The sequence below is a fragment of the Sinohyriopsis cumingii genome, chromosome 8 (genome assembly GCF_028554795.1).
Source record: "Sinohyriopsis cumingii isolate HCF-2022 chromosome 8, ASM2855479v2, whole genome shotgun sequence".
NCBI lineage: Eukaryota > Metazoa > Mollusca > Bivalvia > Unionida > Unionidae > Sinohyriopsis > Sinohyriopsis cumingii.
The window spans coordinates 27,500,513-27,517,250 of record NC_142968.1 but is presented as its reverse complement, the minus strand read 5'-3'; the positions used below and the strand labels follow the sequence as shown (position 1 = coordinate 27,517,250).

Here is a 16,738-nt window from a genome sequence, read left to right as displayed (position 1 = left end):
TTCTTCAAACGATTAGCAATACTTCTTGCAATTTCATCTCTGATAGATGTAAACAATATATTTGAGTCTGATTCTACCGCCGTCAATAAACACAGGAATGTTATCAACGGTAGTACCGAGTACTCGTCGAACTATATCATAGAAAAACACCGTATCTGTCCTGAAGAACAAGAACCTCATCTCGGTCAACTTCAGCCAGGTTCATAATATCATTAAGATCGTCTTTTGTCTCGTAATTTTACAAATCTATGTCAGATTTTTCTTTACTCGCAGTATTACCACCGCGTGATCTCCCGTAAATATCTACCATTATTCTTTTCTTTCGGATCTAAAACAATGATTAGAAATCGCAGATTTCCAACGCTGACTTGTATAATTATGCACTACGCACTACTTTGAGAGGTGGATCTAGCCCATACGAATCGAAATAAATAATTACACGAGGGTCAATCGCGTATGATACCCAATGAGTTCCAGATCCAGTGCTGTTATCGAGATTAATAATTCCGGCTTCTAGATTATTTGATTGTTATGGTAATTGATCTCGCATAAAACACCTCTAAAAAGTTTTATTTTTAGTTGTTTAGCAGCATCAAGTAAATCAAAATTTGACATAGGCGTAAAACCCAATTGGCTTTTCAACGAAGTGTTCCTGGAAGTCTCAGACCTTTTCCTCGATAAGTTCCTGGAAGTATTAAATCCTTTCCCGTTGATTTTTTAATGTCATTCCAGCAGCGGTTAAAACATCACCTAACGCGGCCGCTTTTGCAACAGCTGGGGCAGAAGCGGCTATCACCGCTGGTATTGCTGAGAGAAGTGGGAATATCCCGCCTCTCTTAGCGGTGTCGCTGGTGGCTCCGGCGAAAAATTTAAGTCGTATTCCAGTCTTGGATTGTTTGGCTTTATCAAAATGTTTGCGCTCACGTTCTGTCAACGATAGCTTATTTTCACCACCTGTGATTTGATTGTGCTTTAGCGTTATTGTAGTCCCACATTTTTGTTGCTGATGCGGATTGTAGCTTCCTGATCTGACCACAAGTCAGACCAATACTAACGTGATGGTAAGACATTTTATAGAATACTCGTGTTTCTGAATCACAAGGATTAAGGTAGCACATTAAGATTTTCTACTGAGGCATCAACAGCCTTCATTTCATTCGACCATTAGCACCTTCAAGTAACACTGCCTTGTCGCTAAGTATAACCGCGATTGCTCTGTATTTATCATCAGCACCTGGATTCACGTTAGCTCTAAAGTGTATATCAACGACAGATTGCCTAAATAAATCTAAATGTTCTAGTGAAAAGTAATAGATTGGAAACAATGTTGTAAAATCCAACTGTGATATTTCTAAACCAGTATCTACTTTTTGATCACGTCCCATATATGACAACAATGGATGATACGCGCGCGCAACATAATTGTTTTCAAAATTTAAAATTATATAATCGGATGGTTCTTGATGTCAGTTTATTCGTAAAGAAACCTCACTCACTCCAAGAGTATCAAATATCATATGGGAGCGTTCTTGACTACCCACCCGATCAGCATTTTGCAGCGCAATAAATATGTGTCTCGGTGCAGAAATACATTGCTGAGTCGCTATTTGCCACGTAAATAACCCAGCAACTTTACTTTGGGTACTGTCGGTGGACATTGAGTGCCACAACAACATAAACTTATCACATGTGTCCATTAAATAAAGTAATCGCTGTTCTTCAGCAATCGATAGGGTCATTGCTGGCATCCACGGCGATAGTTTAAACAGCATTACTTTATCAACAGCAGCTGCATCTGATCGCCAAATAGCATCATTATCAGTACCTTTTCCTACAAGCACAACTGTCTGTTTCGCTCCAAAGATAACGTTTTGGACATTTCTGCAAAATCCAAAGATATGTGATACTGGAATCGCGCATGAAAAATGCATCAGCTGGTCTTTCTATCGTTGTGGGTGGATCTTGTTGGTCAGTCGCAGTATTTCGTGGTACTTTCACTCGAAAAAAATTGCTTATGATCAGGACTATTAGAATTATATTTGGAAAAGATCATTGACGGACCGGTTGATCTTGTATAATCGTCGGAGTATCTTGCTAACCCTACTAATGTGGTGGCAACATCAACATCTTTTTGAATTATGTCTATGTTCTGTCCATCAATCATGTATGTGGCACTGTCAAGTAACGTCATAACAGTGTTATGGACCAGCTTCGCACTGCTAAAAGAGACCAGCCGTAAAGCTGAAAGGCTTTGGATTTCCACCAGACTCACTATTCATAAGCAAAACTATGAAGCCGCTAAGAAGAATGTCACAAATATAGTCCATGCAGCGAAATCAGCCCACTACACTACTAAGATCATGGAAAGTTCCAACTGCAAAGAGCTCTTCGAGATAACTAACAAGCTAATGTCAAGGAACAAATCTACACCCCTTCCAACTACCTTCTCTCCTCTCGACCTTCCGGACATGTTTGCAAATTTATTCCGTGACAAAGTACAAACCATTAGAGATGAGCTTGACACCACAATTTCAATTGACTCGTCGTCACCATGCAGTTGGGATACATAATTTCAGCGGTAACCATTAGCAGCATTTGAACCTGTCTCTATGGATTTGCTACGTACAATCCTGATGAAGAGTGCACCAAAGTCATGTGAACTTGATCCAATTTCTACATCACTGCTGCTTGAGTGCTTAAATTCAGTATTGCCTTCACTAACTAATGATATTAATACCTCTCTCTCATCAAGGGAATTCCCTTCATTTTTCAAAACTGCCATTGTAAAGCCTCTGCTGATGAAACCAACACTAGACCATAACGATATAAAGAACTACCGCCCAGTTTCTAATCTCCCATTCATATCAAAAATCTTAGAAAAGGTTGTTCTATCCCAGCTTGTATCTCGTCTGAATTCAAACAGTCTTTAAAGCAATGTACAATCTGCATATCGCCTTTGCCACAGTACTAAAACTACTCTTCTAAAAGTAGTTAATGACATTCTCTCTGCTTTGGATAGCGGAAAGATTACAGTCCTCACCCTCCTTGATTTGTCTGCAGCATTTGACACAATATACCATGATATATTACTTCACCGTCTTCAGCATGTGTTTGGCAGCCATGATACAGCCTTAAAGTAGTTTAAGTCCTACTTGGTCAACAGGACACAAACTGTGTCTGCAAATGGAATACACTCCAGCCCATTTGATCTATTTTGTGGTATTCCACAGGGGTCTATTCTTGGACCTGTTCTGTTCATTCTATACACTCAGCAGCTCTCAAGTGTCATAGATCATCATCCAGTGTCTCACCAATTGTACGCTCAGGACACCCAACTATACAAATCTAGCCACACAACTGAAGTTGATGCTACCATCCAAGGTGTAGAGAGTTGCGTTTCTGATGTGAAATCATGGATGACATGTAATAAGCTGCAGATGAATGATGATACAACTGAGGCCATTCTGATTACAACACAAAGACTTTCTCGTTCACATCATTTACCTCAAACAATAAATATCAGCAACACCAATATCAAATTCACACAATCAGTAAGAAACCAAGGTGTTACTCTGGACAGTACTCTCACATTGCACCAACATGTCATGAACATATGCAAGTCTGCATATCTTGAGCAGAGACGCATCAGCTCCATTCGCAAATATCTTTCAGTTGATGCCACTAAAACATTTGTGTGTTTATTAGTACTTTCAAGACTGGACTATTGTAACTTAATTTTGTCTGGTTCATCTCAATATCTACTCCAGAAACTTCAAAAAGTTCAAACCACAGCTGCTCGGATCATACTTAGAGTACCACGATCAGAGCACACTTTCCCCCTGCTCAGTACCCTACATTGGCTATCCATTCGATCCAGAATCAGACACAAAATGTGTTCTCTGTGCTACGTTTCACTGACAGACTCTAGTCCAACATACCTATCTGACCTCACCCGTGTGTACACACCAGAAAGATACTTACGCTCCTCTTCTGACAATCGTATACTCATTATTCCCACTATGAAAACAAAGTCATATGGACAGCGTTCTTTTGCATAACAGGGCCCAGCAACGTGGAATGAATTGCCCACTGAACTTAGACACAAAGACACAGTGATTCCATTCAAGAGTGCTCTCAAAACTCACTTATTTCGACTGCAAGAACAAACTTAAAGACCTAATAATGTTTCCTACCTTAAATATTCTGAGCATGTTTTTAATGTTTTCTAATTTCATGGTGTTTGTGTTTGTAATCATGCCATTATATAAGTTTTTTTATATCTTATAGGTGTTGTCTATGTTGTAACGTGCTTAGAGCTTTTAAAGATTAGGCGCTACACAAAGTCCTCATTATTATCATTATAATACCGTTATTAACAAAACCAGCTATGGCACCACTCAAATATGGTGTGTTAAGAAGAACATCTGTTACAAGCTCACCTTCCACTTCAGTAAAAGCCTCAGCGTGTAGAAAATATCTATTTGTATCATGGACCTGCAATTCAATTCTTCCTCGTGCATTGGGTACACGTGCTTCATAAGAATAATACTGATAATCACGCACAGAAACATACTTTGGACTGGTTTATCCATGTCAAATGCGGAATCGGGTATACGTTTGAACATCTTTATTACACTGCTCATTTTTTAAATCGTGGTCGCCTAGATCTTCGGGAAACTCGGCTTTCTGAAATAAAACTCGTGTTTATCTTTTTTTCATCTCCATTCTGATTTACCAAGTCTGCCAGTTTTTGATTTGCGGCTTGGTTTATTATTTTACTGACATCCGCGGTCATAACCTCTGGGGATGGCAAGTGTACATGTGGTTTAGCAGTCTGACGTCTGCGTAATAGTTGTGCTATTCTGTCTTTGATTGCTGTGAAGGCTTTACCAGCAGCACTAGCAACTGCACCAGGAGCTTTCTCACGAACAACATCGATAGCTTTCATTGATAATTGTTCTGCGATTGTGAGCCATCCTTCTAAATAATCCCTGAATAATATTACTAAGTCCACCTCGCTCTGTAAACAGATAATCACGAGTTTACTGCTCTGACCATCACGGGTCTGCGGTGACCATTACTGTGTATGATCATCTTATTTATTATTCATTTATCTAATCACTGTAGTCATCAACGAGTTCATCAATGAGAGATCGATAAACATTAATATCCATGATGCCACCGCGAAATAATCGTTGACATATATCAGCCGCTTCATTGATTATTTCCCTGGAATTATTTCCAGCTCGTTTTCCTGCTATGAGAACTTCTAGCCGTTGCACGTCATCGATGATGTTGTTAGTACAAGTAATAAGACCACTTCCTGTGAAACCGCTCCCAGTAGGCACATCGTCAAACTCTTTTTCTGGAGATTGTAACCGAGTAGTTTTTGTTGTTGCCTCGCTTTCTTTACATCTTGTCTAAATTTTATATACCCTGGATCTTTTGCATTTAACCCGTGATTTTTGGGAGACAAAATATTATGCAGAATTCCAATTTTTAGGTTCTATATTTTTAACAAATTCAGGTTTTAAATAATGTTCTCTAGCATTATACTGATGCACAGCAATATTGATTAATTCATACTTGTTTTTATCGTAATATATACGAAATATCCACTTGACAAAATTTTCATCAGTTACGGTTTTATAACCAGGGTTTAATAATTCAGATTTATTATACACGCAAAGTAATATTTTTTTCAGGCAATTCATTTTTTTTAATAATATTTTTAATTCCTTTTTTTTCTCACATCAGCGATTTCTGAATGAATTATACTAATACCCTCAAGTATTTCTTCTTCGACAGGTGGAGGTTGTGCGGCAGCTGTATCAGTTGGAAGATCTCGTAAACTCTTTGCTTTTTTAGTTCTTTCGGCTATTTTTGCAGTTTATTCGGCGGTTTGTGTTATTGGCGGAATAAGACTTTCAGTAACTTTTGTAACGGGTCTAAACAATTGTTCTGCACCTTCTGGGAATTCAACTTTGGATTCTTGTCTTGCTTGTGTTTTTTTCTTTGACAGCATCTCTCAGTGGTGTATACTTTTGTTATTGCTTCTAGTCGCTCTCGAGCTAATCGTGTTGCATAAGCTTCTCCGAGGTTTGCCATTATTTGATATAATTTTATTTAATTAATAGCAGCAGAGAGGGCGAACTCTCCTACTCGGCACTCAATTGGTAAATCCATTTTCTTTACGGTTTTCAAGAAGGACGTTCATTTGGACACCCCCCACCCTTTTTTTTTTTTTTTTTTTTTTTTTTTTTTTTTTTTTTTTTTTTTTTTTGGCGATTTCCAGGAAGGCTTATTATTGGAAATAGAGAGTGAGTCAATTGGAGGCTGTTTGCCCTCTCTGCTGCTGAGCAAGTGGTCTGGTCACCCTCTCTGCTGCTAAGATTGTTAAAGTTAGTTGATATTTATTTGTTTATAGTCGGTAAAATAACTCCAGTGATCTGATGTTTCTTAGTATGTAGTTGCAAACCGACTCGCATTAACAATATTGTAATGTCTCTTGGCCCCTTCCCGTCCGGGTGGATAAAAGATTGCTCCCAGTCAAATTTTAGGACAGACTGGTACCTTCAATCTTAGTTTTTATTGTTGTTAAGGATAGGATTATTGGAACAACCAGTTTACCATCTTGGTTGCTCGTAGCTACGATGTCGTAGCCTCATCTTGATTTGGTGTGGTTGAGGCTACGAACTGATCCCATATCATGTAATGCAGCACATAAAAATTTCATCACTAAAGTCAGAAAAACAAACAGTGTAGAAATCTACTACATAAGTATAATCATGTTGTGAAAGAAGTTTGGCTTGTTTTGAAATTATTAAGCCCTTACACGATAAAAAAGGTAATTTGTGATGTGGGCTCCTAAAAGATTCAAGTATGTTGAAAATAATATACATAATATATATATTAACGACATAATTTAAAAATGGCTTGAGTCATTACAACATGGATGATTTGCACAATAAAAAAAAAGAAAAAAAAGACATTACTGCAGTAAAATACCTAATATGCTTATCGTGTATCATATGGCAATAAAGTTGCTGAGATGTATGAATACCATTCCGAGAGAGAGAGAGAGAGGGAGAGAGAGAGAGAGAACATGTATTATCGAGGTAATGGAATTCATCACCCAAAATGTTATTATGACATTCAGTACATTTTCTTCTTTTAAACTGATTTTACTACATTACATTGACCATTTTCAAGATACATACCGGTATACAATGGGCAACAAATAACATCGAATTGGTCAAATTTTTTTATCAAAGACTCAGTCGTAAAAGATAGAATGCTAATTTAAAGACTAAAAATCATCATTTTGCGATCAGTGACATACAAAAATCAATCCGATAATAAAGCTAATGATAAAATGCAATTAATATTGAAAAACAGCTACTTTACCAAGTTTAACTGAATTTAAGAAATGTACTGTTATTAATTATTTTTTTACATGTGATGTTAACATTACATAAACAGGACATATATAGGCTTGGGAACATTTTATTTATAATTCTAATCGCTTCTTTCATCTTTCTTTTTAACATATGAAAGTATATTACTGAAGCACTCTTTTTCTTATAAACGGCAACAACTGACACATTTTATTGGCAATTATGTAATTTATGTAGATACTGTTTAATGTTAAACACAGATAACAGGAGGTTTGCATATTCAAATGAATGATTGTACAGACAGCTCAAAGAATTTGCAGGGATGATATAATAATAATGATATATATTAAAGATCATTAAATGGAAACTAAACAATTTATAAGCAATTCAAAAGATGACGTACCTAACATAAAAGACAGCCCGACTCACATGTTTTTTTTACAGTCACCGCAAGGAAACTGTTTCTTGCTCTTTCCTTTTCCCATTTTGATAACATCCAAGATGTCACAAACGTCCACAAAATTGCAAATTTTAACACGGTGAATAGAAAATTGTTTTTTGGTTTGATTGCAACCTTCTTATATAAGGAATATATGTCTATTGGATATTATTATTATTTGATAACATAGATTAGTATATCCCGTTCACAAGTGCCAACATATATATTTTGTTTTGTTATACGTATTTGATTCCCCCAGAAGATCACATGTGCGTATACAGAGCAAATGGACTGGACATAAGTTTTTCAACTTACCAGTTGACATACATAAATAGAATTAGATGGGAGGGATGAAAGAATGCTAAAGTCAGAGTTATAGTGTGATTCATGTGGTCTGGAATGTAAAATTGTAAATAACAAAAATAATAATCAATTTCTGCTTATAAATCTTATAAAACCTTACATTATAGTATTTTTGTCTCCATTACTGTCCATTACTGCCCATTACAGCCCATTACTGTCCATTACTCTCCATTACTGTTCATTACTGTATATTACCGTCCATTACTGTGTTTAGGGAGACCTTTGAAAAGTGGGTAACGGCGAGTCTCGCGTTATCTGTCATGGCGGACGGGATGAGGTTAGTGTGATCATGCCAATTTATTTTATCGTGTAAGGGCTTAATAAATTCAAAATAGCTAAACTTCTTTCACAACATGATTATACTTATGTGGTAGATTTCTACACTGTTTGTTTTACTGACTTTAGTGATGATTATTTTGCTCCATTACATGTTATGGGACCCGTTCGTAGCCTCAACCACAACAAACCAAGTTGAGGCTACGACATCGATGCTATAGTTTACCTTAGAATCAAGTGCCTGTGCAGGGAAACTAGAAGCCACATTTTCAGAAATGTCTCTCAGGTTTGGCATTCCATATTGACACTTTTTCACATATTAAAGTTTAATTGCATTAGTTGGACTATAATTACTAAGATGCCCTTTTCCTATTGGCATCAAATTAATTATAAAACAAGTGGACACGTTTGTTTGGTTGAAATGCGATGGAAGCCGAGGATGCCTTAAAGTTTGATAAAGAAGAGACAAGTTTCTTTAATAAATCAAGCCGTCTAATTCAGGGTTAGTGCCACAGGCACTTGATTCCAGGGTAAACTAATGTGTACACTCACCAATTAAGGTAACTCTCGTCAGTCACAATCTGACCCCTCGATGACTCTCCGATCTAATTTTCCGATACTATTTATGCATATATGTTTGGGGTCACTTTAAAAAAAATGGAACAAAATTACAATGACCAAAATATATAGAATGTCAGTGAATAATAATATATATACATTTTTAATTATTTACTGTTCGGAGTCACATAAAAATGGAACAAAATTACAATGACCAAATAATAATATATACACATTATTAGTCATTTGTTTTTAATTCACGTCACATAAAAAATGGAACAAAATTACAATAACCAAAATATATACAATGTCTGAGACACTTTAACTTATTTATTAGTTGTTCGGGATCTGTAGTTGTTCCCATTCCCATTTTCAGAGGTGGTCGATTATAGCAGGTAGCATGAATAAATTGGTTATATTATGGCATACAGTAATAAGGCCAGACATCAGCATAAGCAGCTTATGATATAACAATGTTACAGCAGTTTGTCAATATGATTAAAGGATTTATTTATATAACAATGGATTCCAGTGCAGTTTTATATCAAAGTTTGCATCTTCCTGTCATGGTGCCTTTGAATTTCTCTACTCCAAACCCAAGAATGTATATACATTTTTTAACAGCCCAAAATTTAGTCATGAAAAAAAAATCTATTCTAGAAACCAGAAAAGAACAGTGAGCAGTCTGTCTGCTTGTTTACCATGTTTGCATCAGGAGCTTCTGTTTGGTTCGAAACGCTTACAACAATTTGACAGTGTATGTGACCCCGTGGCAGCAATCAGGTTAGACATAATAAATTGATGAATGAAATGACTAAATTTTTGCGCATTTTTCGCGTCCTTGATACGTTTTATTTAAAAAGCCATATGGGGTACAAAGAAACGAGAGTGTATGCAAATACTAATTGGTTCATGGGTAAGTTAGATTGTGTGTTAAGTTATAATGCAACATAGGTCCAACCCAGTGAATAGGATTTCATAATTTCCCTAATGAAATAATTAATTGAACATTTCAGCACTGTATTTTAATCCAAAATGTGTTGTATTGCATTTTTATTGTTCATCTCTGCATTGCTCTTAGTGAACAGTAAAGGTTCACAACTGAAGGTCTTCCTTATTAAAAAGGAATAGGAGAGTAAGAAGACTGAAAATTCCTCACTAGTGAATCATTATTTACCCTGCACACATATAGTAGGGTGTATATTACCTGCAGTACATACAAGAAGTCAGTTTCACTTTGACACTGATACAGTATTTTTATTATTAATGTTGTGTTTCAGATACCTTTTAATTCACATAACAAGTATTTACCTTAGTATGCGCATACACTGGATGTATATAGCACACAGTACATACAAACAAATGAGTTTCATGTGTGAAAATAAATTACTATATTTACCATATATCTTGGGACACCATAAATTAATTTTTACAGTAATTTTTTATGCACTGTATGTTCTGGCACACCTTGTTTTATTTTGAGTCATAATTTGTGGGAGACCTTTTAAATCATTTGAAATTTCCATGTCAGAAAATGCACTCAAACTTAAATTTTATAAAAAAAAATATTAAACTGTGTACTTGAGATAAAACTCTTCTTTATCTATTCTGAACTCAAGGTGGAAGCTTCAGAGTTTGTAAATCCTAATTATTTCCTGCATATTGTGAACATTTCATATTAATACTAGGGTTATCACCGACAATGACTATGTTAATTTTGATTATTGCAGCAATGCTGATATTTAATCTGTTAAATTTTCTTAAGCTGTTAGTTTGCTTCTGTTGCTTGCATCTATACCTCTCCCTCGATAACTCGTGCACAACGGGGTCCACAAACATAGATCGCACTATAAGCGAGGCGCAAGTTACTGCGGGACCTCCAAAAATTGGGAAAAAAATCACTTTGACATCGAGAAAACCATGGGGGTGGGGCTTTATGGAACTGGGCTGTTTAATGACTGAATCCACATTTTACAATCATGTCGATAATAATTTTTAATAATGCGCTTTTTGTAATGAAGTTGTTCATTATTCTATTTAAATAAAAAAAAATTTCTCAAAATATCTAATATATAAAAAAGCATTCCAACTGGTTTGAACAACCATCACATGTACGCGAAAAATCTGTGTATTACGTCACTGCTTTTTTTTTTTTTTTTTTGATAGGTCTGGCTCCAGTAGTGGTATTTAATAGTATCTTGCCAAATGGGTAGTCCACAATTTGGGAACTAGACTAACTGTTGATACACCACCATACAAGATTCTTTTTTCTCTCAAAAACACGCGACATTTATTTCCTGACACGTCTACTTCGAAACTCAATTTTTTATTGTTCAATTAGTACAGTGTTAATGTTGTGATTTTATTGGCAGCAATAATGAAATTTCTTATCATCCCTGAGGATATCTCTAAATGCCAGTTCAAGAATTCTCTGAAACTCGCTTGCCCACAATGGTCCGTATCTGTGAAATCAAGCTCTTTATTTTACAAAGTATTCTTTTCGCTTTGCTGCCTTGTTATCTTTAATCAGTTATGAAAGAGTGGGTTAATTTAAGGTAATTTCTGTTTCATACACAATAATGTTTATTACAGTGTTCGATTGATCAAATGAAGTGAGCTCACCAGACATACCACCAAGGCCACTAGATTTTAAGTTAGTCCAATTTTTGTGCCTTTTAACTTTTCTTTTATTCCACCTCCTTTTTTTATTCAAAAGACGTAATTAACGTGATAACATAAGGAGGCCAGCTTTTAATTCAGTGCAACAATACAACAAATACCTCCGCAAGTCGGTTATCAAAACACGGTCGGCACTTAATTAGGTTCTTAGGTAAACGCTCGCGGACATAGCTATTATGGTAGATTGACGCATTTTACATTTAATTACAAGAGGATACATTGCACTTACGACGATTACACTTAAAAGGAACTAAAAGATGGAACTAGAACACAATTTTCAACTGATAAATTTGTTTATATTTAATTTGTATTTATTTATTAAGGTACTGCCTCCACTTGGCGTAAGTGACATTTTCATTGATCGAAATTTCCTTACATATCGTTAATTGCAGTGTACTAGGAACGTTGTTGGAAAGAAAATGTAAAAAATTGTATGAGTTATTTTTAAATTTGATATTTCATAGTGTTGATTAAAAGTTCCAGGTTCTATCTACCATTTTCAATGATAAAACGAGCAAAAGATCATAGTTTCCGTTACCAGTTTTAATCGCGATTTTCTTAAAGTTCAACAAATAGGGATCATTTTTTTGAGTACTTTCGGGTTTAAAAGATGGGATCCACGCCTGACACCGCATTATAAGCGGGTTTGCAAGTTTTAAGGGCGCGAGTTATCGAGGGAGTGGTGTAGTTGGATATACAACAAATATAGATATACATAACAAATGCAAAGGCAGCTTTATATTAAAAAAATATTATTTTCAAAAGCAATCCTTCGATGCAGAAGACAAAAGAAGCCTATCACATGCAGCGCACAGCTATGATATGTAACATTCTGGAAATATTCAGAGTGGACAACTAATTCCTTGTTACTTTGTCCACATCCACTGGATTAAAGTGAACAATCCATAAACATGATGCAAATACCAAAAGTTACATATTTTTGTGGAACTATGGCTGCTTTGCGGCTTAAGGTACTTACCTTTGCAGATCACTGACATCTTGCCTCTCTCTTTGTGTGTTTGAATCTCAGGTTTGGCCAATGTAAGTGTGAGAAAGCATGCCAGTAGCTTCCCTTGGGCTGGTGCTTTGTAGGGTTTTTTCCTGGATTCTTCCTCCACCAGTTATTCTGACTGCCATGTATAAACCTATCATTTGCTGATAAATGGCATTAAGCCCACAGCAGCAACAACACCTACTTATTCTTGTCACCTTGTAGAGCATTGGTCCTTGTAAGGGACTCTTGTTCTTTATTTTTATATGTATACACGTAGAAGTAAATCAGTTGCAGAATAGGTTAGGAGAGCACTAAAGGATATCCCGGCAGTTAAGAAATATTGTACGTTTCATTTAAAATGTACTTTTCTTCACATTTTAGGTCAGTTATGCCATATTTCCTTCGCTGGTGTTTGCTGCTAGGTTCATTTGGAGTGGTTTTGCCCGGTAAGTTTTTTATGTTCTGTTTTGTATGTTCTGCTTATATTCATAGGCTTAATTACTGGATGATTGTTAGTACTACAATTCAGCTTTTGTGACTTCTGTTGTTTCCTGACTTTTCTATAATAGCAGGAACATATTAGTATTTCCATTTGTCTCTTCATTGCCTGTTCATTTCTGCACATGACTCATAACGCCATTCAAGATCAAGGGATGAATTGTGGTATTGTTATTAGAAGGTATATTGCTTACTATGTTGGTGTTTCTGTGACAGAGATAAGCACTGCAGATGAATATTTTTTTTCCATCACAATTTTCATTGCTTTCAAGCTGTCTGAAATGATGGAATGAAACTTTTTTACTTATGCACTATAATTAGAGAGTGTTGTTTATAACATTGGGTTTGCTATTTTCAATGGCACTATTTAAGTTTTGTATCACTTTCCTTTCTGCTCTTTAAATCTAAAACCATTTGAGATGAAGCTTGATACACTTGTAACATTATCATTAGAAGGTATGTTGCATTGCAATTTGTGATCATATCTTAAGGTCAAGGTCACACTTAATAGTTTCCTGTTGTTCTTTCCATTCTGGTCTTATAACTTTAGAGCTGTTAGAGATTAAGGACTGTCACTTGGTTTATTTATCATTAGATGGCATACCATGTACTACATTAGGAGTAGTATTGTCAAGGTCATGGGTCAGTATTTTTAGTTCTCCATCACTTTTCGTTCTGCTCTGTAACTTTTAATTTAGAGCCCTTTCAGATTTAGGTTTAAAACTTGATATACTACAATAGCTTGTGTGTCATACACCACATTGTTTTGTTTTTAATCTTTAATGTCAAATTCATTAGTCTATATTTTATGTTTTCTTTCATTCCAATTCTATAACTTTTAGAGTTGTTGGAGATCAAATAATGGAACTTGGTATATTTGTCCTTTAAGACAGTAAAGGGTACTGTTTTCAGGGCCACTATTACACACCAATATTTTAGGTTTCAATAACATTGTCCTTTCCATTCTGTAACTTGTGTGTTGTTTAAGTTAAATATAAAAAAATTGATATACTTGTATATTGTCACTACAAGATGTCTTACATTCCGTATTTGGAGTCCTGTCATAGAGATAAAGGTCGCATGTATATATGCTTTTCTTTCTGCTTGATCATAAAGTGATTTAAGGTTCAGAGATCAACCATGGTAAAATATGTTTCTCTGTGTGATTGCAAGTAATATGCCACAATCAAGGTATTATTTTCAAGGTCAAAGTCACTAATACATTTCTTATATTTTAATTAATTAATGACATGATCAGAGGTATTCTGAATGATGATAAGATTTTCCTGTGGCAGTATCTAAGTGGCACAAAAGTGAGATCTGCAGGTGATTGCATCACAAGAAAGACTACAGTTATCAGTGAAAACAGGGTCATTGGGATCTATATTTTATAGTTCTTTGACTTACTTTTGAGTACCTTTTACAGATAACTTGCATTTATGGTATGAAAGAAACCTATAGATTTTGTGACTAAACATCATATATTAGGATCATGGTAAATAAAATTAGAAAATAATAGCCTCTTTGCAGTACGTTTATTGGAAATTCTAGACCCCTACCATGACCGAAGATATAGGTTTTCGAGACCCACTGGTCAATAATCTCTAGAATCAAACTTGCTATACATATAAAGTGGTCTCGCTCTTATAAGGCCATCCTTTCTGCACTGGGAAAGTGGTCTTATAAGACGGGTTGCCTTTCCAGAGGTGAACTATTTTTTTTTGTGAGAATTTTTTGTAATGTCCTTAGTAAGAAAGTTACATACTTCAAAGCATCTATCTTCGTTTGAAAGTAACATTAATTATTTAAAGTTTTTTCTTGATACAGTAATAGACTTATTTCAACTGAATATACATTAATAGTTCTTATTCTTGGTGTAAGCGTGCTATGCGAGCAGGTATTGTTGTCATGCACATTGCAAAACCATTCAAAAATGTCATTTAAATCTTGGTACATACATAATTCTCTTTCCATTTGCTTCATTTTACCACTGCTGCTGAATAACCTCCCTATCAGTTATGATGTTGTTTATTTGAGTCTTTTCTACATAAAATTGTTCTGCAGGTCCCCCTTCCCCACCTCATCCGATGTTGTCAAGTTGAATGACCGCCTGTCTTCTAAAATAATATGTCTCCCTTTACGTGATAACATGTTAATGTTTGGTAATGATTTATTTGGATGTTGCTAACTGTATGCGATTTAATTATGCAGATGAAACCTTTGTCGAGTGGACAAAATGCCTTCTTCGTAAAGGAAGTGATAATGTGTTATCATGTGATTTTCTGGTTTTTGTCTGGTACCCTGTTTTGTTCAAGGTCAAGGTTAACTTGTGTGTGTGTTACTGCACAAAATTTTTTTTTAGCCTATACTGACCCTGTTATGATCTTGACAATTACGTCCGGTTGTAATCATCAAAGAGAAGAACTCGACAGATGTGTGAAACCCAAAACTCTATCATAACATTGTTAAGCCCATTTCCTGTAAATGTCTGCTTTTATAAACATTGATAAAATATTAATCTTATGGTTACATGTACTTTAGTCAACACTTCTTTCAGTAACGGAAACTTGACACTGGGAGACATGTATTGATGATAGAGATAATCTGATTATTTACCTTGCATCATGATATGAATTAATTATTGGTTCTGGAAACATTTGGAGAAAAAAAAGTGGCTGCTTGTGAGGGGAACATTTTACATTTATGTACTAATATTCTGACCACTGGTCATGTTAGAGGGGTGGCCATTCTTGATGGATACTTTTGAATACAAACTCGTCGGTGCCAAAGGATTCTGGCTGTAAGAAGCAGGTGGCCACTGTTCAGGAGGAGTTGTTCAATAGGGGGACTACTGTATCTACATTGAGGACAGTTAAACAGTAGACCAGTGTATACTGTACCATTCTTGGCAGACTTGTTTAGTTTTTCATATTTTACAGTTTTGGTTTAATTTCTCTTTGTTTGCTTGCTTGTCTGATTAGGCCTTTCAATTTGTAGTTTTCATTGTTCTGATTGTGTTGCATTGTTAGATTTGCTGAGATGGGCATAGTGGTCATCTCTGCTCTCTCACATGTGATTTCCATTACTGATATAGGTTTTTTGTTGTTGTTGGAATTCCTTCACGGCCACTTATAATTTATCAAGTGCATCAATGAAATTGACTTCACATGCTGAATGTGCCTAATGATGGATTCCTTCACGACACAATATCTTTACTTGCGTAATTATTTGTATTTGCCTGCAGAATGTCTTTTCTGGTCCTATTTTATATTTAAAGACAAATACTTAGCTACAAATTGTGTAACAGAGGCATGACAATAGATGAGGCTTTTCAGATAGAGTCATATTAGTCGCTTGGACAGTTAAATCGATCCAATTTAGGCTAATACCAGGCAGTTAATTCAAGCTTTATGATGACCAGTAGGAATCAATTGCTTTTAAATGACCAGACATGTTGAAAAATGAAGACAGTTCTTCAGCTCAGTGAGTTCAGTTTAATGGAGTGATGATCATGATCAGAAATGGAGTCTTGTG

At 35.6% G+C, this 16,738-nt stretch overlaps 1 protein-coding gene across 2 annotated transcripts in view; it reads left to right on the top strand.

Moving 5' to 3' along the window:
- The first annotated feature begins 8,453 nt into the window (after nucleotides 1-8,453).
- The window catches only part of LOC149793187 (uncharacterized), a 116,592-nt gene continuing 108,307 nt past the window's right edge, over nucleotides 8,454-16,738 (top strand). Inside the window, exons 1-2 of one of the 2 annotated variants that reach the window (XM_089967141.1) lie at nucleotides 8,454-8,476; nucleotides 13,088-13,152. In XM_089967141.1, the coding sequence (XP_089823267.1) occupies nucleotides 8,460-8,476; nucleotides 13,088-13,152 (82 nt within the window). In that variant the 5' untranslated portion in view covers nucleotides 8,454-8,459. Of the gene's footprint in view, nucleotides 8,477-11,633; nucleotides 11,687-13,087; nucleotides 13,153-16,738 lie in introns of those variants that run through there. The other variant, XM_089967142.1, reaches the window with a different exon arrangement.